The 25076-nt window shown below is 43.9% G+C and overlaps 1 protein-coding gene across 1 annotated transcript in view; it reads left to right on the top strand.

Annotated features, from left to right (window-relative positions):
- WRN (WRN RecQ like helicase) overlaps positions 1-25076 on the top strand; it is a 67100-nt gene that overhangs the window by 10500 nt on the left and 31524 nt on the right. The window contains exons 8-20 of the mRNA XM_081844793.1: positions 1975-2089; positions 2793-3186; positions 4629-4709; positions 7012-7144; positions 7507-7582; positions 8630-8697; positions 10270-10378; positions 11833-11901; positions 12081-12163; positions 19533-19639; positions 20784-20971; positions 21312-21486; positions 23331-23512. Coding sequence (XP_081700919.1) covers positions 1975-2089; positions 2793-3186; positions 4629-4709; positions 7012-7144; positions 7507-7582; positions 8630-8697; positions 10270-10378; positions 11833-11901; positions 12081-12163; positions 19533-19639; positions 20784-20971; positions 21312-21486; positions 23331-23512 — 1780 coding nt within the window. The remainder of the gene's footprint in view (positions 1-1974; positions 2090-2792; positions 3187-4628; positions 4710-7011; positions 7145-7506; positions 7583-8629; positions 8698-10269; positions 10379-11832; positions 11902-12080; positions 12164-19532; positions 19640-20783; positions 20972-21311; positions 21487-23330; positions 23513-25076) is intronic.

Raw genomic sequence — 25076 nt, 5'->3', positions numbered from 1 at the left:
ACGCCTCTCACATGACACCTACTACTCGTCTGTCGTGATTTTCATTCCTACATCTGGTGACCCCGACGTGTCCTACAGACTAGCTTTGGTTAACTAGAAGCAGAAGTGAAAGCTTCTAAGCACCTCCTCATTTGCTAACCTGGAAGGACGCTTGGATTGTCCACATTGCACTAAACCATGAGTTACTGTTTCAAACTTGGATCCCCAGCTGCTGTTGGACTACAAGTCCCATCATCCCTAGCTAGCAGAGAGGGCTTTTCCAATTAATGCTTTAAAACTGGGACGTCCAACCTGTTGACCGTGATTGAATGGTCGATCCCCGGATGATCGTGGTCAATCACGGGATCCCTCTTGATCGGTGGTAGTGAAAAGCAATGGAGTGAAAGTCCCTGGCCGCCGTCGCTCTTTTCCACTGTTGTGTCAAATGGGTGTTTTGCCGACGAATTAGAAAACAAAAGGAGTCACTACTGCTGCATTGTTGTTTTAGGTGAGCAATCTCCCCCCCCCCAATATAAAGCTAAACATGCTTTGCTTCCCCCCTAAAAAAAGGTAAACAACTTTTTCTTCACCCCCCAAAGGTCAAAGGTCAACAACTCAGCAACTTTGGGTCCCCCCCAAAAGGGGGAGTAGATTGCATTCTCTTGGGAGTTGGACGTGCCTGCTGTAAAACATGTTGTGCCACCTCCCTCTCCCTGTTAAAATCCCTCTTAAATACTTTTTGCTCTATAACACGCACCCGACCATAACACGCACATAGTTTTTAGAGGAGGAAAATCCGTAAGCATGCCACCCGTAGGCATTCCCTCCATAACACGCACAGACATTTCCCTTTACTTTCTGGGAGGAAAAAAGTGAGTGTTATGGTGCAAAAAATACGGTATATATATGTGTGTGTGTGTGTGTGTGTGTGTGTGTGTACCAATTGGTTTCTGTCGATACATCATTGATGTTCTTTTGGTTGTTATCCTATTTTTATGTTCATATGTTGCACACCACATTGTTATATATTCTGGTAAGTGCAGTTTGCAAATATTTAAATAAGTAAATATATATATGAGAATTTGGTTGCAAACTTGTGTACTTACCGGGGAATGCACTGCTGAAATCAGCAGAGCTTGTTTCTAAAAAAAAAAGTATACAGTGGTACCTCGGGTTAAGAACTTAATTCATTCTGGAGGTCCATTCTTAACCTGAAACTGTTCTTAACCTGAAGCACCTCGGGTTACATACGCTTCAGGTTACAGACTCTGCTAACCCAGAAATAGTACCTCAGGTTAAGAACTTTGCTTCAGGATGAGAACTGAAATTGCATGGCGGCTGCAGGAGGCCCCATTAGCTAAAGTGGTACCTCAGGTTAAGAACAGTTTCAGGTTAAGAATGGACCTCTGGAATGAATTAAGTACTTAAACCGAGGTACCACTGTACTTCGCCTTCATCTTCCATCTTTAATGAAAAAAATTGCAGGGCACCAACACATTGAATTGGGTCCATGAAACAGGCTGGCAAGTAATGGACCCGCAACTGCATGTTGGATGAGTTGCAGTTTCTGAGCATTCTTTGGAAGCGGCTACATGTAGGCAACATTGTAGTAACTCAACATAAAGGTTAACACTGCATTATTATTATTATTTATTAATAATTAGGACTTAGGTGGTAGACTCACTTCATAGCAAGGATATGGTGATTTAAGAATGACCAGAAAGATTTAAGCATGCATATGAAACATGTTAGGAGAATTCTGTGCCTCTCTGAAAAAGCCCAGTGGAAGCCCATTTAAAAGTAATCATTGCAATATCCCTTATTTTGTGAGCAGGCCTGAAATTTTAAGAGAAGTAAATCGCTATTAAAACAATGAATTTTACGTTGTTGTTGTTGTTGTTTCAAAGCCAGGTAACTGGAAAAGAGCACATAGTGGTTGTGTAAAAATAATGTTCACATTGACTTTTCCTCCCCTAAAAACAAACAAACAAACAGATGGGGCCCCATTGGCAAGTGAAATGAAGAAGGAATTCGCATCTTTATTAGAGGAGATGATGGATTTAGAAAATAATTTTCCTGGCACTTTTGGACAATCTACAAACGTTCAAAGGTTAGGTGTTGTTTGCTTTATCAGTTCAAATTAATGGTATTGTGTTCTTTCTCAGAACATTAATGAGACAAAACCATAGACAGGCCTTCTTTACTTGCGCCAGGACGTCTGTACTTGCACCGTAGCTTTTTGGGCCTTATTTCTTACTGCATTTCCATTTACTCCTTAAAAAATCTTTTTAAGAATGTCGAGAGACCCCCTGAATGTATTTTATAGAGCATCAATAAATATTTCATGTGTTGTTGCCTTTTAAGGTGTGCTTGCCTGGATTGCAGGGCAAGTGTTTTTTAATTGTGGTACCCAGATTATAAGAGTTGTACCCCTGCCTCTTCTGAACTGTGAAAACATCTTAATTTTGTCTGACTTAGTCTGAGCTAAATTTCCATTCTCCTTTAGCTTGTTGATTACTTTTAGTGATCCCTTTTCCTTCTTGGTTTTAACTGTGTCTTTTAAGATCTATTTTTTAAATGTAATTGAATAACCTTTGTTTTTTAACTGAAAGGTGCTTTGGAATATGTTTTTAAGGGTTAAAATGTGGGCAATAGATAACTGGATTGTACGTATGGTTTTCTGTATCCTACTAAGAAAGGGGAGTGCATTTAGATCAGACCAAGAATGCATCCAAGTTTGCTTTAACCCTCTTTGGATAAATCCATCAAGCCCATTTTGAAGCTTGCTCTGCCATTTTGACATTCTTTAATAGAGCTGCAGAAATTTTGGCTGCCATGTCAGAAAACTTCAAGGCTTTCAGAAGAGAGCTGCTTATTGAGCCTGCCTTCCGGATGGAGCTGGGAGATACTACAGATTCAGAAATGATCTGCGGTAATGAAGAAAAAACTGAAATGTCAGACATGACTTCCAAGGTCACGTCTGAGTCAATCAATCGTGTGGGTCACAAACTAGTCCAAAAGGAAGCCCTAATGGAAGGTGAATCAGAAATTTATAAGAAAAAACATGTAGATGATGCTTCAGACAGTGGACCTAAAGCTGTGGTGCAAGAATGCTTAATGTCGCTAGATATAACTGAATATGAACTTCAAATGTTGGAGCGTCAGGCTGAGGAGGAGCTGCTAAGTGAAATGGCTTGTATGTCTAAGGTGAGTCTATCTGGATAATGGTCTAAGAAAAGTAGTACAGTGGAACCTTGGTTGTTGAACGCTTCAGAAGCCAAACAATTCAGAACCTGAATGTCGACAACCCGGAAGTGAATGCTTCTGTTTTTGAACGATTTTTGGAAGTCAAACGGCTTCCGAGCTGCGTTTCTCCATTTTTTTCAGTGGATTTTGCCGACCGCAGTTGCGCCTCGGTTGTCGAACGGTCTTCCAGAACAGATTGCGTTCGACCACCGAGGTTCCACTGTAATGTTTAATCTATTAACAACCAGATATTTCTCCCAGATTTCAGTAGGGCTGCAACAACTGAAGCAGTATTGTATGAGAGGTGGGCGGGGTCTGCTTGCTTCTAGAAATCGGAGAAACCTCTGTTTTCTCCTGTGACAAAATATCGGACTTTTAAACCCCTCTCCTAACTCAGTAATAAGGCTTTGCATAACCCTTCTTGTGTTACAAGGGTCTCCAGCATTTTGGGGAGAAAGTGCTTTGAGCATGAGCTACACATGACTACTATGGGGCGTGGTATAACACAAAGTGGCTGCTTTGGGGGATGGCATAATGGCCGTCACATCTAAATGAACAGAAAGAGACAAAACTACAGAAGAACTCAGAGTCTGTCACAACTGGACCTAATGGTCAGGGGTCCCTTTACCTTTACCTTACTGGTGGAGGTTAGTTGGAAAACCAGTGCAGTTATCTCCCGCTTGGACTACTGCAATGCACTCTACGTGGGGCTACCTTTGAAGGTGACCCGGAAACTACAACTAATCCAGAATGCGGCAGCTAGACTGGTGACTGGGGGCGGCTGCCGAGACCACATAACACCGGTCTTGAAAGACTTACATTGGCTCCCAGTACGTTTCCGAGCACAATTCAAAGTGTTGGTGTTGACCTTTAAAGCCCTAAACAGCCTCGGCCCAGTATACCTGAAGGAGCATCTCCACCCCCATTGTTCTGCCCGGACGCTGAGATCCAGCACCTTCTTCCCTCATTGCGAGAAGCAAAGCTACAGGGAACCAGGCAGAGGGCCTTCTCGGTAGTGGCGCCCGCCCTGTGGAATGCCCTCCCATCAGATGTCAAAGAGATAAACAACTACCTGACATTCAGAAGACATCTGAAGGCAGCCCTGTTCAGGGAAGTTTTTAATGTGAGACATCTTAGTATATTTTTGGTCTTTGTGGAAGCCGCCCAGAGTGGCTAGGAAACCCAGCCAGATGGTGGGGTACAAATAAATTATTATTATTATTATTATTATTATTATTATTATTATTATTATAAAATGGTACGGACATGCCCCTTGCCCCCCCCCACCTCAGTTGCCCTATCAATGGGGGGAAAGGCACAAACACCAGCCGCTGTCATGTTTGCTCACAGAGAGAAGCAACAGCAAAATAGAAACTGTGCTCACTTTGAAATGTTCCTTTTAGGAATCAAGCCATCTAGAGGATGAAGAGGATTCTCTTTGTACCATTGAAGATGATGATGAACTTGAAATGGAGATGCTTAAAGTAGGTGTTTGAAAATCTACTTATCAGTTTTTAAAGTGCTTTCAGAAAACATTTGATAATCTTTCTGTTAAATATCAGGTATAAGTACAGTGGTACCTCGGCAGTCGAACGGAATCCGTTCCGGAAGTCCGTTCAACTGACGAAATGTTCAGAAACCAAGGTACAGCTTCTGATTGGCTGCAGGAAGCAGTGGAAGCCGCGTCGGACGTTCGGGTTCCAGTGAACATTTGCAAACCGGAAAATTCACTGGCTGGGAACAGTATTTTACTGTGTGCACATTTTTGATGCTTTTAATAAATGGGACACGGGTGGCACTGTGGGTTAAACCACAGAGCCTAGGGCTTGCTGATCAGAAGGTTGGCGGTTTGAATCCCCGCGACGCGGTGAGCTCCCGTTGCTCGGTCCCTGCTCCTGCCAACCTAGCGGTTTGAAAACACGTCAAAGCGCAAGTAGATAAATAGGTACCACTCCGGCGGGAAGGTAATGGCATTTCCGTGCGCTGCTCTGGTTCGCCAGAAGTGGCTTAGTCATGCTGGCCACATGACCCGGAAGCTGTATGCCAGCTCCCTCGGCCAATAAAGCGAGATGAGCGCCGCAACCCCAGAGTCGGCCACGACTGGACCTAATGGTCAGGGGTCCCTTTACCTTTACCTTTTAATAAAGGCCCACGGAGGCATTGGCATTCTGATTAGAGAGGCAGAAAAGCAGCTATGTCGCCTAAATAAAAGTGAGAACGTAGCATGTTTTGGGGAACCGGCGCTGGAAGTGTGTCAAAGGTCCCTGCATGGGGAACCACTTATACAACAAGGTCTCAGCTGCTTGTGCTGCCCCCTCCCAGAGAGATTATGGTAATTCAGGGTTTACACGAACAATAAAATACTGTTTATGAACAGTAAAATTCATGGAAAACTATAAGGGAAAGGTCCATCCCCACCCTGGTCCTGTTGTTGATGGATAAAAATTGTGTATTTTTTCTAGAGGGTTCTTCTACATTAGTTTTTTGTGTGGATGGGGTGGGAATTGCATTGCTGGGTTTTAACTTTCTGGCTGCCTCACCTTGCATTCTTGGAATCATTGGATCCCAGTCAAGGCTCGATTTTGCTGAGTATCAATTACCGGAGTATCTAGGGGTTCTCCCGATCCTTCCTGAGCCAATTAGTTTCTTTCTGGCTAGTTACCGTATTTTTCGCTCTATAAGACGCACCAGACCACAAGACGCACCTAGTTTTTGGTGGAGGAAAACAAGAAAAAAAATATTCTGAATCCCAGAAGCCAGAACAGCAAGAGGGATCGCTGCGCAGTGAAAGCAGCAATCCCTCTTGGTGTTCTGGCTTCTGGGATAGCTGCGCAGCCTGCATTCGCTCCATAAGATGCACACACATTTCCCCTTACTTTTTAGGAGGGAAAAAGTGAGTCTTATAGAGCAAAAAATACGTTAGATTTCAATTTTCAATTATTTATTTAAATACCCACCATAGAGAGACGCTCTGAAGCTTGGTTATATTGAGATAAGGAAGCAAGGGTTGGAATGGGTTGTTAAGCATCCCTGTCATGTATTTGGGTTGCTTGTCCGTTCATGGCATAACAGAGATAATTGTCTTGAATTTGGCTGGGACAAGTCAGAAATCCCAGGGATGAGTCTTGAGCCTCTTACATTTTCTCACGACGTCTGTTACAAAATAATGGCTGCTGACTTTTAAAAATAATAATTTACTTTTCTTTCAGATGTCTGTTTTTCCCCGTATATGAGCATGTTTTTGTAAATGTGTTGCTTTTTGGAATAAATAAGTTGTTTTTGAGAAAGAGGTTTTTTAAATAGAGAGAGCGTGCTATTTCTTGGTCACGTACTTTGCCAGGTTGTATTTCCTCCACTGAAGAAGTTTGTATTTGGTATAGTATGTTTGACCGAAGCCATTGAGAAAATGTTTGACAAGCAAGAATAGACTTTTAATAACAGTAAATACTGGTGCAGTTTAGCGAAATGAAGTGTTGCCTCTTCTCCTGTGTCTTAACAGCAACTTGATATGAAGAAATCAAGGAGCTGGAGCTTTTTCTTGATGGGCAGATAAAGTGACAGAACTAATTTCAACTTTTCCCGCCAGCCAAGTTTCTTTGTACTGGAATGTTATTTTTACAGCCTAGAGTCATTCTATTGATAGGGTTTATGAGCTCATTAACTAAATTAAAGAACAAACAGAACAGGTGCGATCAAATGTAACTTCACTCCAGCATCTTAGCTACCTCTGATTTATTTGCATCTTTTGATCTAAGAGTCTGTTAACTTGTCCAATCTCTTCTCCAGTCCTTAGAAGAAATAGACAAGCACAATAAAGATATCACTGATTCGACCCTGGATAACTCCAAGAGGCAAAATGAACTCACTGTAGATGATAATGATGAAGATGAAGGCATTGAAGAAGAGGAGGAAAGTTGGGGTAAATAGTTTTTTTTTTTTAAAAAAAAAAGTTTGTAGCTAGGTTTGTTAAAGTTTGTTAAAATATATCCAAAGAACCACCTATCTTTCTGCACTTCAAAGGGAACTTGTATTTCTCCAAAGAGAAGCTAAGATAAACCTCCAAGTTTCAAGAGCAATTTATAATAAAGCATGGGGAATCTGCTGTTTAGGGGTGGCGAGGAAACCAGAATTCTCACTGAGGGATGCCTACAATAGTTAGTTAGACCCCAGTCACTATAATAAGTTAAAATGGAGACCTAGCTACAAGAACTGCTTCTCATGCCTTCTCTAGATTTTGTACATTCTTTAGCTCTGAATCTTGTGTTTTCTGTGTTTTCAAAGATTCCTACTTGCCTAGACCCAACGATAAACAAATTGCTTGCCTAAAGATGTATTTTGGACATGCAAATTTTAAACCGTAAGTTTTGTTGTTTTCCTTTCCTATACACAACAATAGGAAGGGATCTGTGCTTTGTATTTACCACATAAACATATATCCCTGTGACAGGTCCCTTGCCCCAGCTGTACTGCTGAATAGGGGTTGCAACCAGCATGCATAGTGCAGTGGCCTTTAAGCTGTGTTGCTTGCAATATATGGTGGGCTCTGCAATGATGAGATCAGTGCTGGTGGAGTGGGCTCCCTGAAAACAGTGGGCAAGTTATCAATCCCCCTGTGCAGTGCACAGGGCCAGGGGAGTGTTGTGTTAGGTGTCTTCTAGGGCACACTCATGGTGCAAATGAGATGAAAGTGGCTTGGCCAGTGGAACAGGAACCAATGGGATCATTTGGAGGTGGACATCTGGACTAGCTGCATGCATAGGCAGGCAGAGACAATGAGGAATTGACTTGTTGCAAAGGTGACATGGCTGGCTGTTTTCGTGATAGAAGGCAGAGGAAGGGGGACACCAAGGAGAACAATTCCTGCAGCTCTGCTCTATTCCGAATTCCTTAGCTGGAATAGCTCAGTCAATAGAGCATAGAAGACTCGGCTTTCTGTAAAAAGAAACCTATATGTTTCACATGGGGACGTGGGTGGTGCTATGGGTTAAACCACAGAGCCTAGGACTTGCCGATCAGAAGGCCGGCGGTTCGAATCCCCGCGACGGGGTGAGCTCCCGTTGCTCGGTCCCTGCTGCTGCCAACCTAGCAGTTCGAAAGCACCTCAAAGTGCAAGTAGATAAATAGGTACCGCTCTGGCGGGAAGGTAAACGGTGTTTCCATGTGCTGCTCTGGTTCATCAGAAGCAGCTTAATCCTGCTGGCCACATGACCCAGAAGCCGTACACCGGCTCCCTCGGCCAGTAAAGCGAGATGAGCGCCGCAACCCCAGAGTCGGTCAGGACTGGACCTAATAGTCAGGGGTCTCTTTATCTATATGTTGCACATGAGAAAGTGAGTGCTAAGTTGCTGAATAAGACTCAAATGAGAGTTGAACGTTTTGTGTCATATTTTTCCTTAACTTCAAGGGTCCAGTGGAAAGTGATCTCTTCAGTTTTGCAAGACAAAAGAGACAACCTTGTTGTCATGGCAACTGGTGAGCTGCATATATTTTTTCCACAGGGTGTCGTATGAGGGATAAACCCATGAAGATGACTTCCTGAGAGTGTTAGGGTGTAGTGATATGGGCGGTTGTTGCCCCATTGGGGGGATAAAATGGCAAGGATATCTTTGGGTTGGTAGTCTGTAAGCTTTTTGGATGCTTTTTTAAGAACTGCAACTTTAAGGAAGCTCATGAACTTTGATGTCCTCTCTTACACTTGTTCCTCACTGCTCCATCTTTGAAAGGTCAGGAAGCCTTTGGTATCGCATGGTGGAAGTTCAAAGTACCTGTTTCGGGTCAATTTCCCCTTCTTTCTACAGCCTTCACATTTTCACCCCTCCCCCTTTAGGACAGTATCATACTTCCAGTATTTAGACCAGAGCTTTCCAAACTGTGTGTTGCAACACGTTGGTGTGTCGGCTGCACTGTGTAGGTGTGTCACGCGAATGCTGCCTGTGCTCCTCCCAGGGCTGGAAAGGGTTTAGTTTAACCTCCAGTTTGTAAGTAAAACTGAATTACCATATTTTCTGCTCTATAGCACACACTTTTCCCCCTCCAAAAATTAAGGGGAAATGCGTGTGCGTCCTATGGAGCGAATGCAGGCTCCTTGGCTCCAGCGATATCAACGCAAAGCCTCCGAAGCGCAGAGGGAGCGCTCCCTCCGTGCTCCAGAGGCTTCGCATTGCTTTCGCTGAAGCCTGGAGAGCGAGAGGGGTCAATGCGCACCAACCTCTCTCGCTCTCCAGGTTTCAGGGATAGCCGCCTGAAGCCTTTGGAGCACAGCGGGAACTCGCGCTGCGCTCCGAAGGCTTCGGGTTCCTTTTGCTGAAGCCAGGAGAGCAAGACTCTCCTGGCTTCAGCAGAGAGGGAGAGCTGCGCAGTGCCCCTTCAGCGAAGCGGGAGGAGAAATGGAAGGGGCTCTGTTTCTCCTGCCGCTTCGCTGAAGGGGCGCTGAGCAGAGAGGGGGAGAATATTTTTCCCTTGTTCTCCCCCTCTAAAACAAGGTGCGTCCTATGGTTGGGTGCATCCTATAGAGCGAAAAATACGGTACTGTGTTGCGAAATGATGCATGTCTGAAAATTGTGTCACCAACATGAAAAGTTTGGAAAGCTCTGATTTAGACAAGATTAAGTTATTAGCTAACTAGGCAACATAGTGCCAGAATTGGTGTTAATATGCTCAGACCACTTTGTTCCTATCGGCATTCTTGCTGCCACATTGTGTACCAGCTGTGTAGCCGCATGTACATCTTATTCTATTATTCTGATCTAGAGGTCGCTGGAACATAGAGGACTGAAAGCTGGTTCATTAAATTCCGTGCCAGTTTTAGCCTTGCTGTGATTTTCTCTACATCTGTAAAATTTTAATTTGAAGTGTTGTAGAAGGTCCTTATTAGTGCTGACATAGACATGAGGATAAACCCACTAATACGCTAATGTCATTATATACATCTGTGTCTCTATAAAGACTGATAACAAACTAGGGAGGTTGAGGAAAGGAAATGTTGTTTTCCAATGAGATTCCCTTATCATTCAAGATGTGTTCATTCAATATATATTATTTCAGGATACGGGAAAAGTTTGTGCTTTCAGTTTCCACCAGTATATACAAGAGGAATTGGAATAGTAATCTCTCCCCTTATTTCTTTGATGGAAGACCAAGTACTACAACTTGAGTAAGTCTAGGCCTGCCATGAAGAAATGGGCTGGTCTTCATTTTATATATTGTGATTCTGTGTCTATATGATGAAAGCAGCCCTAAAAGGTGGCCTAAAACATATTTTAAACCAATAAATCGGAGGACCTGTTGTCTTTTCCCAGCCGCATCAAACTTTGAGGATATGTTTGTCTCTCGTTTTTTTAACTGTAATCCACAAAATGTCCAAACCTATCAAAAAAGTGTAGCGTAAAACAAATGTAGCACCTTTTCTCTCTTAGAGGTGCTGTCTTCTTTCTTTTCTTCATTGCAAAAGAGCTGTTCCTGGGTCTATTTTTTTTTAAAAAAGCTTCTTTAATAAAAAGAAATGAACTAAAAGATTTTATATTTCTGTAGCGGAGAAATTTCATTTTCTAAGACATACGATGTCACAACCATGCATCGGATGTCCCAGAGAAGCATACCCTTAATGTAGTGTTGAACTGGAAATGTGCATGAGGAAATGTGCCATCTTTATCTCCCACCCCACTGCACCAAAATCCCTTTTCGGATGTGACGTTGGAAGTTCAGTTGTTCCTCTACATATACAGTGGTACCTCGGGTTACAGACCCTTCAAGTTACAGACTCCGCTAACCCAGAAATAGTACCTTGGGTTAAGAACTTTACCTCAGGATAAGAACAGAAATCGTGCGGCGGCAGTGGGAGGCCCCATTAGCTAAATTGGTACCTCAGGTTAAGAACAGTTTCAGGTTAAGAACGGATGTGGCGTTTGCCCTCCTGGGTTAGGTGACATCATACTGGGTCATAAGGAAAGGGTTAAATAAGTGTGAAGTGATTGGCAAGTGGCAACCCAAGGGGGGAGGAGTTAGAGTTGGAGTTGGGTGTTAGAGAAGGGAGAGGGAGGATAAGTCTGTGGGTTGGTCAAGTTGTGTTGTGAGAGAGTGAGAGAATCTGTTAAGAGGAGTCAGATAGACAGTTGGGATAATCAGTTAGAAGTTATTAGGAAGGTATAGGCCGGTAAAGAAACTAAGATTAAGAAACTGACAAGAAAAATTATCTGAAACCATAACCTTGTTAATGCTTATACAATAAACTTGCTTAGTTGTTTTAATGTTAACAACAGTCTGGACTCTGTGTGTACCCGAGAGAAACGGGTTGGTGGCAGCGGGGAAGCAATCACAGTGGTGGCACAGGGATCAATAGACCGTCAAACGTCTGGGGACCCTGTGTGATCGCTACAACAGACTTCCAGAACAAATTAAGTTCTTAACCTGAGGTACCACTGTAATACTACTTTAGAGGGCAAAGTGATAGATGGGAAGTGAAAATGTAAAATGTATCTTATTTTTTATGGCGAATTAGTGAAAGCCCTGCTTAGAGAACAGCCACTGTGCAGTCAGACAGATTTTAACTGTTTATAGCCAATGGGTATTACAATCTGAATCATAAAAAACTGTGGTGTTTTCTTGTAGGATGTCAGGAATTCAAGCTTGCCTACTCGGATCAGCACAGTCAAGGAATGTCAGAGGGGAAATCAAAGCGTAAGCCTTGCCTTGTCTCATTTTTTTGGGGTGGTCAGGCAAATAAAGTGCCTCTTCTTAGGTAGAGTACTAAAGTTGCTTTTAAAGAACTTTATAAGGTACAGTAAACATGAAAGAGCAATTTCAAACATACGAAGGCTGAACTTGAGCTCACTGCTGTTTCCCCCTCTTTTTGCTAGGGGCCACTATAGAGTTGTCTACATTACCCCAGAGTTCTGTTCGGGGAACTTGCCATGGCTTGAGGAACTTGACAGAACAATTGGTAAGTGGGAATAGTTGATAGTGTATTAAAAAAATTCAGAAGAGATTGCTGCTCTTGGAATTGCTAGGAGTTTTATCTACAGTGGTACCTCAGGTTACATACGCTTCAGGTTACAGACTCCGCTAACGCAGAAATAGTACCTTGGGTTAAGAACTTTGCTTCAGGATGAGAACAGAAATCGTGTGGCGGCGCAGCAGCAGCGGGAGACCCCATTAGCTAAAGTGGTGCTTCAGGTTAAGAACGGACCTCCGGAACAAATTAAGTATGTAACCATAGGTACCACCATACTGGAGTCTAGTTTCTTATAATACACCTATGAGTTTTCACAGAAATAACAACAAAAAACACGTGGTATCAAAAGAATGCTTTTTAGAATGCACATGGGCTCTGTAGGCTGAGTCAATTTTTCTGAAAAGGTGAATTATTATTATTATTATTTTATTACCCTGCCCATCTGGCTGGGTTTAAAAACTTCCCTAAACAGGGCTGCCTTCAGATGTCTTCTAAAAGTCAGATAGTTGTTTATTTCCTTGACATTTGATAGGAGGGTGTTCCACAGGGTGGGCACCACTACCGAGAAGGCCCTCTTCCTGGTTCCCTGTAACCTCACTTCTCGCAGTGAGGGAACTGCCAGAAGGCCCTTGGAGGAGGACCTCAGTGTCACAGCTGAATGATGGGGGTGGAGACACTCCTTCAAGTATACTGGGTCAAAGCCATTTAGGACTTTAAAGGTCAGCACCATCACTTCGAATTGTGCTTGAAAACATACTGGAAGCCAATGTAGGTCTTTCAGGACCGGTGTTATATGGTCTTGGCCATATAACTCAAATGTCCAAATATGGCTGGTGATATCCGAAGAGGTCTTCCAGCCTCCAGCAATCATCATTCTAGTCCCCATCAAGAGGAAGGCCCATATGGAGCAGCTTCTTGCCCAGTTGTAAGGATAAGTAGGTTATATATGAAGATTTAGCAACTGGTTGTTTTGTGATTTTCAAGAGGTGGTTAAATACTGGGCCCCAAAAGCTTTCAATGTAAGGACACGGCCACCACATCTGGTGGACAAAGCACTACAGTGGTGCCTCGCAAGACGAAATTAATCCGTTCCGTGAGGCTCTTCGTATAGCGGTTTTTTCGTTTTGCGAAGCAAGCCCATTGACAGCTTAGCGGATTAGCGCTATTAGCGGTTTAGCGGCTTTTAGCTGATCAGCTCATAAGCGGCTTATCAGCGGATCAGCTGATAAGCGGCTTAGGGCTTAGGAAAAGGGGGGGGAGGGGAAAAACCCCCGCAGGAACTTGCAAGACATTTTCGTCTTGCGAAGCAAGCCCATAGGGAAATTCGTTTTGCGAAGCGCCTCCAAAACGGAAAACCCTTTCGTCTAGCGGGTTTTCCGTCTTGCGAGGCGTTCGTCTTGCGGGGCACCACTGTACAGCCTCTCCACCTCAATGGCATAGTCATGTTCTTGTAGCTCAGCTGAACCGATGTCAAGTTCCACCCATGAATGATTTTCGAAGCAGTTGCACAAACCTAAGACTGAGATGGTTTTAAATGGCGGCTGCCTCAGAATCATAGTGCAGTAATCCCCCCTATATTCCCCTCCCAGACCTGTTTCAGTCCTACCAAATTCCCATAGCATGTCATAGAGCAGTAAATTAATTCCCTGTGGCTGAACCAATGGAAGCATTAGGTTTCAAAGGTTGTTAAAGACCCATCCACACTTTCCCTTTCGGCAATTGCCCTTGCAAAACTATGCCACTGAGCCATAGATCCCTCTCGGCAGGGAAGGAGGTGATCAGGTTTTCACATGACAGTGGTTTCCCATTTTGAAACAAGCCTCTTAGTCTTTTAATGCTCACCCACTTCCAACTTTAGAAATGAGCATATCTTTTCAGACACAGTTACAGATAGGTAGCCGTGTTGGTCTGCCATAGTCAAAACAAAATAAAAATTTTTTCCATCCAGTAGCACCTTAAAGACCAACTAAGTTAGTTCTTGGTATGAGCTTTCGTGTGCATGCACACTTCTTCAGATACACTGAAACAGAAGTCACCAGACCCTTCTATATAGTGAGAAGGTGGGCAGGGGTATTACTCAGAAGGGTGGTGGGATTGGGTGATTGGCAGATAGCTGTGATGAGCCTGTTGACGACTCTTAACGACTGCAATAGGTCTTACAGGAAAAAGCAAGGGGTGAGAAGGTGAAAAATGGCTTTGTCATGTATAATGAGATAAGAATCCAATGTCTTTGTTCAGACCAGGTCTCTCCATGGTTTTAAGTTTGGTAATAAGTTGCAATTCAGCTTCTCTTTCCAGTCTATTTCTGAAATTCCTTTGTAATAGAACAGCTACTTTGAGATCTTGTATAGAATGTCCTGGGAGATTGAAGTGTTCTCCTACTGGTTTCTCTGTCTTGTGGTTCCTGATGTCAGATTTATGTCCGTTTATTCTTTGGCGTAAGGTTTGGCCTGTTTGTCCAATACAGAGAGCTGAAGGACACTGTTGGCATTTGATGGCATACACAATGTTAGACGATGAGCAATTAAATAGTCCCGAGATGGTATGTGTGATGTTGTTGGGGCCAGTAATGGTGTTGTCCGGGTGTATGTGGCAGCAAAGTTGGCATCTGGGTTTATTGCAGGCTCTGGTGCCAGTGTCCGTGTTAAGTCTGGTAGTAGTATTATTGTGGGTTAGGAGTTGTTTAAGATTGGGTGGCTGTCTGTAGGCAATGAAAGGTCTTCCTCCCAGAGCTTGAGAAAGAGAACTGTCATTGTTTATTGCCATTTTTCACCTTCTCACCCCTTGCTTTTTCCTGTAAGACCTATTGCAGTCGTTAAGAGTCGTCAACAGGCTCATCACAGCTATCTGCCAATCACCCAATCCCACCACCCTTCTGAGTAATACCCCTGCCCACCTTCTCACTATATAGAAGGGTCTGGTGACTTCTGTTTCAGTGTATCTGAAGAAGTGTGCATGCACACGAAAGCTCATACCAAGAACTAACTTAGTTGGTCTTTAAGGTGCTACTGGAAGGAATTTTTTTTTATTTTTTTCAGACACATGCAGTCTTGATGATTTAGAACTGTATAAAGGAATGGGAACAGATGTTTGCACCAGCAGCTCCTAACCCTAAAGGTTGATAAAGGATTTTCCAGGGAGAGCGTACCAGACAAGAGTGTCTGCCATCGAGGAAATTGCTGGCTATTCTTCAGTGTAGCATTTCAGCGTTATTAACAATTAAGGCACTGGTGTTGCCAGCAAACCGCACAGTATGACCTGAGACTGGGAATCCCCAGCCCCTCTACCTTTGATTTACAGTGGTGCCTCGCAAGACGAAATTAATTCGTTCCATGAGTTTTTTCGTCTTGCGATTTTTTCGTCTTGCGAAGCACGGACTTTGGAAAAGCTTCAAAAATCACCAAAGTCTTCAAAAACTTCAAAAAAGGCTACCACACCGCATGCTATGAGTTGCTCCTTGAAGTGAATGTACGGTTTTAAGACAAAGGAAACAAACTTGCAAGACGTTTTCGTCTTGCGAAGCAAGCCCATAGGGAAATCCGTCTTGCGAAGCAACTCAAAAAACGAAAAACCCTTTCGTTTTGCGAGTTTTTCGTCTTCCGAGGCATTCGTCTTGCGAGGTACCACTGTACTGTGTGTTACTCGTTGCCACCCCCCACCACCACCCCCAGCCGTACATTCTTATTCCAGTGACAGAAATCTACCAAATATTTCTGCCATTGCCACAGAGAAGAGGAAGGATTGCCTATAGCCAAAGTCTGGAACAGAAAAAAAGATCTTTGGGAGAACCATTACTATGAAAGCTTAATCCCCTTCTTCAAGTCCTAAAAGGAGGGTCAATTTTTCTTCTTCTCATTTGGGGCTAAGTTGTTGATTGTAAGTACTCCAAAATACCTTGGGAAGAGAGCAAGGCCTTAGCTGATAAGGATATTTGGTCTTTCCAGCTGGCGTTGAGACTTGGTTAATTGCAGCTTTGCATAGTTAACTTCAAGGCCAGCTACTGTATGGAATCTGCTATGCCCCTGCTGGCATTCCTGCCTCAGGGTCAGATAAAAAGAGTAAGCTGTTTATCAGAGAAATGACTTATGGCATGTTCTTGGTTGTCCACCTGGGCTCCCCCAGTGTTTACATTGGCTCTGGTCCAGTCAGCCAAGGTTTCTGTTTATTGAAGTCCCTCTTGTCTGTGCTCTGTACTTCTTCGCTTCTGAGAATTGCCAGAAACTTAGTATGGGAAAGGATGTAGTAGTGCAAGGATAAGATAACATTTCGTAGACCTTGACTTATGGTAGCATTGGGACGTTTTTCTTTTTCCCTTTCTCTTCTGCAAAATACCAACATGAGTTTGCAATTAGGTTGTAGGGTTTTATTTCTGCCAAGTGACAGCTGCTTCTTTTTTTAAACTTTAGTAAAGAGTTGGCTAACCTGTTGGGAGTGGTTGGAGTTCAATGACATGGAGTTCAATGTCCACAGGTTAATTTGAGGTTCCAATCAGCATTAAAGCTTACTAGAATAATTTCTGGCATAAATGTTAACTGGGTCGTCTAATCAGGGTTCAAGTTTGCTCATTAGCAGCCCAGTTGCCCTACTGCAGACAAGCAGAAATCTAGGCAGGAGTTTAAAGGCAGACACAGAGGTTTTATTATACTAATTCAACCAGATCCCTGCCTTTCTGAACATCAGCTGGGCTACAAGTGCAGCTTTCTTCTGAGTAGACATCGGATCTGGAAGCCTCCTTGCAGCAGGGCAAGCACTTCTCTACTGGTTCATTGTCTTTCACTGGGTCCACATTTGTCTTAGCTGTACAGTGGTACCTCGGGTTACAAACACTTCGGGTTACAGACTCTGCTAACCTGGAAGTAGTGCCTTGGGTTAAGAACTTTGCCCCAGGATGAGAACAGAAACCATGCGCCGGCAGTGCGGCAGCAGCAGGAGGCGCCAATAGCTAAAGTGGTTGTTGTTTAGTCATTTAGTCGTGTCCGACTCTTCGTGACCCCCTGGACCAGAGTACGCCAGGCACTTCTGTCTTCCACCACCTCCTGCAGTTTGGTCAGGCTCATGTTTGTAGCTTCGAGAACACTGTTCAACCATCTCGTCCTCTGTCGTCCCCTTCTCCTTGTGCCCTCAACCTTTCCCAACATCAGGGTCTTTTCCAGGGAGTCTTCTCTTCTCATGAGGTGGCCAAAGTATTGGAACCTCAGCTTCAGGATCTGTCCTTCCAGTGAGCACTCAGGGCTGATTTCCTTAAGAATGGAGAGGTTTGATCTTCTTGCAGTCCATGGGACTCTCAAGCGTCTCCTCCAGCACCAGAATTCAAAAGCATCAATTCTTCAGCGATCAGCCTTCTTTATGGTCCAGCTCTCACTTCCATACATCACTACTGGGAAAACCATGGCTTTAACTATACAGACCTTTGTTGGCAAGGTGATGTCTCTGCTTTTTAAGATGCTGTCTAGGTTTGCCATTGCCTTTCTCCCAAGGAGCAGGCGTCTTTTAATTTCGTGACTGCTGTCACCACCTGCAGTGATCATGGAGCCCAAGAAAGTAAAATCTCTTACTGCCTCCATTTCTTTCCCTTCTATTTGCCAGGAGGTGATGGGACCAGTGGCCATGATCTTCGTTTTTTTGATGTTGAGCTTCAGACCATATTTTGCGCTCTCCTCTTTCACCCTCATTAAAAGGTTCTTTAATTCCTCCTCACTTTCTGCCATCAAGGTTGTGTCATCCGCATATCTGAGGTTGTTGATATTTCTTCCGGTGATCTTAATTCCGGCTTGGGATTCATCCAGTCCAGCCTTTTGCATGATGAATTCTGCATATAAGTTAATTAACCAGGGAGACAATATACAGCTTTGCCGTACTCCTTTCCCAATTTTGAACCAATCAGTTGTTCCATATCCAGTTCTAACTGTAGCTTCTTGTCCCACACAGAGATTTCTTAGGAGACAGATGAGGTGATCAGGCACTCCCATTTCTTTAAGAACTTGCCATAGTTTGCTGTGGTCAACACAGTCAAAGGCTTTTGCATAGACAATGAAGCAGAACTAGATGTCTTTCTGGAACTCTCTAGCTTTCTCCATAATCCAGCGCATGTTTGCAATTTGGTCTCTGGTTCCTCTGCCTCTTCTAAATCCAGCTTGCACTTCTGGGAGTTCTCGGTCCACATACTGCTTAAGCCTGCCTTGTAGAATTTTAAACATAACCTTGCTAGCGTGTGAAATGAGTGAAATTGTGCGGTAGTTGGAGCATTCTTTGGCACTGCCCTTCTTTGGGATTGGGATGTAGACTGATCTTCTCCAATCCTCTGGCCACTGCTGAGTTTTCCAAATTTGCTGGCATATTGAGTGTAGCACCTTGACAGCATCATCGTTTAAAATTTTAAATAGTTCAGCTGGAATATCATCACTTCCACTGGCCTTGTTATTAGCGGTGCTTTCTAAGGCCCATTTGACTTCACTCTCCAGGATGTCTGGCTCAAGGTCAGCAACCACACTACCTGGGGTCTACGAGACCTCCATTTCTTTCTGGTACTCTCCAGGATGTCTGGCTCAAGGTCAGCAACCACACTACCTGGGGTCTACGAGACCTCCATTTCTTTCTGGTACCTCAGGTTAAGAACAGTTTCAGGTTAAGAATGGACCTCTGGAACAAATTAAGTTCGTAACCAGAGGTACCACTGCAGAGGTTCAGGAAAGAATCTGATCCATGGTGCATGTAGAGGTTTGCTCCAGATGAGGTGTCTGTAAGACTGGATTAGTTGCGCTGCTTTAATGGGTTCTTTAGGTGTGTCAGGGCTTACTGCAGCATCTTAGGCCTCTTCCTCAGATGAGGTATACCCAGAGGTCTGGGTCACTCTGGCTTCTGACATCTGCTAATTCAAAGTAGACTACTTGCATAAGTGATTAAATTTGCAAAACGTATATACAGTGGTACCTCGCAAGACGAAATTAATTCGTTCTGCGAGTTTTTTCGTCTTGCGAAGCACGGATTTTGGAAAAGCTTCAAAAATCACCAAAGTCTTCAAAAACCTCAAAAAAGGCTACCACACCGCGTGCTATGAGTTGCTCCTTGAAGTCAAGTCGCAACTGCACCCCCTGAATGCACGGTTTCAAGAAAAAGGAAACAAACTTGCAAGACAAAGGAAACAAACTTGCAAGACGTTTTCGTCTTGCGAAGCAAGCCCATAGGGAAATTCGTCTTGCGAAGCAACTCAAAAAATGAAAAACTCTTTCGTCTTGCAAGTTTTTCCTCTTACGAGGCATTCGTCTTGCGAGGTACCACTGTACCAATTGGCTCTGCAATCTATACTGTCGTAAGTGCTCTGTAACCACATGATCGGGCCTGTCTTAACTCATCTTAGGCATCACCCTGATAGCTGTTGATGAAGCTCACTGTATTTCTGAATGGGGACATGACTTCAGGAATTCTTTCAGGTCTTTGGGGTTGTTGAAGAAACATCTTCCTAAGGTACAGTATAGTCATTGCAAGAAATTTTTGTGATTTAATTTTTTTGAACATAGATCAACTTTAGCAAAACAAATGTTTGATCTCTGTGCGCTATGTATAGTTGTTGATCATTCCTTGTGTTTCCATTTCGGATGGGCAACTTGCTACATTAGGCATAGGCAACCTCGGCCCTCCAGATGTTTTGGGACTACAATTCCCATCATCCCTGACCACTTGTCCTGTTAGCTAGGGATCATGGGAGTTGTAGGCCAAAAACATCTGGAGGGCCGAGGTTGCCTATGCCTGCGCTACATACTCTTCCCTCTGTGAATACACATTAATGTTTATACTAGCATAGGCACAATTCAGAATCATGCCAACCATAAATTATGCTAAAGATGATTTGAACTTCCAGATATATTAGCTGTGGTTATCTGCTCTTGTTTTCCAACTACTCGGCAATTCCAAAGGCCGAAGCACTATAAAAATGGAAGAGCAGTAACAGCTACAATCCCCTTTTGCCAATCTGTACATCATGCTGTACTGTAATAGGCACATGCAAACTGGTTTCAAACCTTGGCTTCTGATTCTGGTGTGCTGGCTGCCAGCAAACCATGGTTTGCCAAAACAGACACCAGACTAAATCATAATTAACCCTGGTTTGGCAAGATGGCTGAATTGTGCTATTGAACTTTGGGGCTATAAGAAAAAATTAATGGTCTGCGGAAAGGGGAGTGTATAATCCTGCAGCTCACTCCCAGTCTGGAGAGCATTACATGCACATGGACTCTTAAAGGTTGCCTCACAACCTTTGGGAGGGAGGAAGGGAGGTGGTGGGAGGAAGGCCAGAGTATGGACCATGATAACCTGTGTGAATGTTCACTGTAACTGCAAATGTTGACATTGAAGGAGAAGGTGATGATGGAGATTTCCTAGATTCCTCCTAGAATTCTTCTGGGAAACTTAATCTGACCCTACTGAAAACAGTGTGCTTTATTCATGCATACATTTACCACACCATTTAGAGTAAATCAAATCAAAGAGTGCCCACTTATTCTTTATTCCTTAAATTTTGGATTATGGTATAAAAAGAGTTTAATGCTTTGGTTTCTTTTTATCCATCACCTTTACATTTTCCAGATTTCTGCTTCTTTTTTCTTTCCAGGTTCCCATTGTTGCATTAACTGCAACAGCAAGCCCTTCTGTCAGAGAGGACATCATAAACTGTCTGAACCTTAAGACTCCCCAGGTCACATGTACCAGCTTTGACCGGCCTAATTTATACTTAGAAGTAGTACGGAAAACTGGAAATATCATCGTGGACATACAGCAGTTCCTTGTTAAAAAAGACAAGTTAGTGTGTTTTGTCCCTCCTTCGCCCGCAAATTTTGTGATCCAAGGTTACCGCTGGAAAGAAACGTTTATAAATATTTATTTAAATTTATTATTTTTTTTAATAAAGGCTCTTCTACTCCAATAACACTTTCAACTTCTGAAATGTGTTGATAGTCCACAACAGTAGATCAGTATTTCCCCCCCAAGTTTATTATGAGATTAATAGAGCACCAGTATTCGAGGAGAAAATCTACAAGAAAGATTTGTCACAAGGCTAATGTATTTTCTTTGTTCGTTCCTTGGATATCTTAATGACCTATGTCACACGCAGATGCTTTCTTCTTCTTTAAATTCTTAGATTTAGTTATGAGTTTGAAGGCCCCACTATTGTTTACTGCCCATCAAGGAAGACAACTGAACAGGTAGCTGCAGAGCTGACAAAATTAAACATTGTTTGTGGAACATACCATGCTGGCATGGGAGTCACAGCAAGGCGAGACATCCACCACAAATTCATGAGAGATGAAATTCAGGTATGAAGGAAATGCTGTTTGCTTGTCATAAGATGCTCTGTGGTTGTATTTTGTGGGATATACAGGGGGATATTAGGAGGAAGCATCATAGTCGCTAAATATGTCCCAGGGTCCCACCTCCCACTTTCCTTCCAAGCTCAGCAGCCACAATCCAGCATAAATTAGCTCTGACTGTGTCCCAGTGACACCAATAAAATTTAAACTGGTTGCGACTAAGGTTGTGATTCCGTGCACACTTAACCTGGGAGTAAATCCCATTGAATTCAACAACAACAACAATCTTTATTACGGTCCAGGGACTCAACAAATCGTTACAAAGCAAGACACAATTCATACAGCCTACCTCCAGGTTAAACAAGCACTTTGTTCAGAATATTGGGATCATTGGTTCTTGCAACCACTGATAAAAACTTTGCTACTGCTAATGTTCTAGCATTTGTCTGGTCTTCCAATAGGAACCTGACATAGTGAGCCTCTGATTTTCCCAGGAAAGGTACCAGCAAGGGTAGTATCAGTTCAGCCCTGGCTTGCTCATATTTTGCGCAGTGCAACAAAATATGTTTTATGGAATCAATGTCTTGAGTGCACGAGCAAAGTCTGTCCTGGTAGGGAACTCCTCTCAACCTGCCATCCAACACTGCAGAAGGAAAGACGTTTAGTCTGGCTTTGGTGAAAAGCCTTCAATAGTTTGATACTGTCAGGTTTTTAATGTAAGATGTTAACTTAAAGACATGCCCATATTGTACTCCTACTGCCAGCGGACTACAGACTGCGTGTGATCGAGATCGCAAGTCACTGTGTGTATTATCCCATAATCTTTGCTTTAACATCTTTTGGGCGCCTTCATAACCCAGGTTGGGGGAGGGGGTGACAGACCAATAGAGGTGGCTTTCTGAGCCATGGTTTTCTGCCCTTTGCTGACAAATTCCTCATTGGTCAGGTGTTGGTACAAACCCTTCCCTAGATCAAACACTGAACCATTGAATTCAGCAATACCTCTGACCAGTGGCGGAGGAACCCTTTCCGGCACTTGGGGTGGGACACCCCGCCCGGTGACGCACACGTGACATCCGTACGGAGGCCGCCCTGGGTGCCACTCCTGGGGGGGGGGTTTGACAAGATGGCCCCTGCCTCAGTATGGGTGCCACTCACGCGAGGCGGCCATATGGGCTGCCGCTCGTGCACGGTGGCCTGTATGGTCGCTGTGTGAGCGGCGCCCATACTGACTGCGTGCACCCTCGACTGCTCTACAGCTGGGGGGAGGCAGGGGCCATCTTGTCACACACCCACCCACACCAGAGGGGCACCCGGGGCAGCCCGCCCCCCACTTTGTAAGCCCCTGCCTCTGACTATATGTTCATAGGATTTGGCTGCATGGCTTGTTCTATTGCTTTAAACTGGACTTTCAGGTACAGTGGTACCTCGGGTTAAGTACTTAATTCGTTCTGGAGGTCTGTACTTAACCTGAAACTGTTCTTAACCTGAAGCACCACTTTAGCTAATGGGGTCTCCTGCTGCCGTCGCGCCGCCACAGCATGATTTCTGTTCTCATCCTGAAGCAAAGTTCTTAACCTGAAGCACTATTTCTGGGTTAGCGGAGTCTGTAACCTGAAGCATATGTAACCCAAGGTACCACTGTAGTACCTTTTACTGGGCTGTGCCCAATATAGCTCCATTTTGGCTACTTTGATTTCATTACCTTTAATGAGTGCTTTGCAACTGGAGACATAGCCATAGTATACTTTATGTATGTGGACACATTAAACTGTTGTAAGAACATTGAATTTTTTCCATGCATCAATATTAAAATGGAGTTAAAAACTGATATGGTGGTTTTTTTTCAGTGTATAGTAGCGACTGTAGCTTTTGGAATGGGCATCAATAAAGCCGACATCCGGACAATTATTCATTATGGAGCGCCAAAGGAAATGGAATCGTACTACCAGGAAATTGGAAGGGCTGGTCGTGATGGGCTTCCTGCCTCTTGCTATGTATTATGGACGCCAGCTGACATGAGTTTCAACAGGTAACCAATACTACTGGCCTACTATATAGGCACAGTAGCATGGTAAAAGTGAGCCAGAGTGGGTTTGGGGATCATTCTTTCCTCTCTCCTCATGTGCTTACAAGGAGTTCGGGAGCTTTTGCTTCTGATTTCAGGGAACCACATTTTAACTTGCCAGCCCAGTCTTAAACTGTTATTGTTTAAAATGTTATTAATGTTTGCTGGAGGAGACTCTTGAGAGTCCCATGGACTGCAAGAAGATCAAACCTCTCCATTCTGAAGGAAATCAGCCCTGAGTGCTCACTGGAAGGACAGATCCTGAAGCTGAGGCTCCAATACTTTGGCCACCTCGTGAGAAGAGAAGACTCCTTGGAAAAGACCCTGATGTTGGGAAAGATGGAGGGCACAAGGAGAAGGGGACGACAGAGGACGAGATGGTTGGGCAGTGTTCTCGAAGCTACCAGCATGAGTTTGACCAAACTGCGGGAGGCAGTGGAAGACAGGAGTGCCTGGCGTGATCTGGTCCATGGGGTCACGAAGAGTCGGACACGACTAAATGACTAAACAACAACAGCAACAACAACATTTACCCATGGTTTGTCTTAACAAGCCAGTTTCATAACCCAGTGTTTGAATGTAACCTTTTTCAAACAAACCATAGTTAAGATCAACCACAGTTTGTTGGGTTTGGTCAACGCAAAAAGCTACTGTTGGTTCAAACAATCTTTTATTGTAAATCTTTTTGGGATGCCTCTGAGAGTGTGAAACGATATATAAATATAACAAACAAACAAAAAAAGGTAAAGGATCCCTGACAGTTAAGTCCAGTCGCAGACGACGGGTTGTGGCGCTCATCTCGCTTTATTGGCCGAGGGAGCCAGCGTCCAGCTTCCGGGTCATGTGGCCAGCATGACTAAGCCGCTTCTGCAAAACCAGAGCAGCGCACAGAAACGCCGTTTACCTTCCCGCCAGAGCGGTACCTATTTATCTACTTACACTTTTTTGGCATGCTTTCGAACTGCTAGGTTGGCAGGAGCAGGGACCGAGCAACGGGAGCTCACCCCGTTGCGGGGATTCGAACCGCCGACCTTCTGATTGGCAAACCCAAGAGGCTCAGTGGTTTAGACCACAGCGCCACCCGTGCTAACTAACTTTCAAGCAAAAGCTTCTGAACTCCTTCTGATGGGCACAGAAGAACATGGAGTATGCAAGAGCCCAAGGTTCACTGCATCTTGTTCTTGTTACTCTAAACTCTGGTTTAGTGTGATGTCTGAACATGACCACTGAGGTAGTCTGTGGAATTCAGTGTAGCATTAAGTGGGATATACACATGAGGAATGAGGTCTGCTGATCCCCCCCCCATTCATCCCTCACGTGTCCCCTAAACCTGTTCTGGGATTCACCCCCCAACCCCCAGAGCATATTTAGGGAGTGCGTGGGAGGAGGAGAGAGAGGGGGGAGTCCTGCTGGGCAAGTGGGCCTAGTTCCACACACACACCACATAGCTGAATCCCACCCAGTGTATGTGAAACACTTTATATGCTTGAGATGTGTTATAAAATTGTGATATCATTGTTTTTAATGT

The sequence above is a fragment of the Podarcis erhardii genome (assembly GCF_964252035.2).
Source record: "Podarcis erhardii genome assembly, chromosome: 17".
NCBI classification, from domain to species: domain Eukaryota; kingdom Metazoa; phylum Chordata; class Lepidosauria; order Squamata; family Lacertidae; genus Podarcis; species Podarcis erhardii.
The sequence above is the reverse complement of the archived record's forward strand: the minus strand, read 5'-3'. Positions and strand labels throughout refer to the sequence as shown.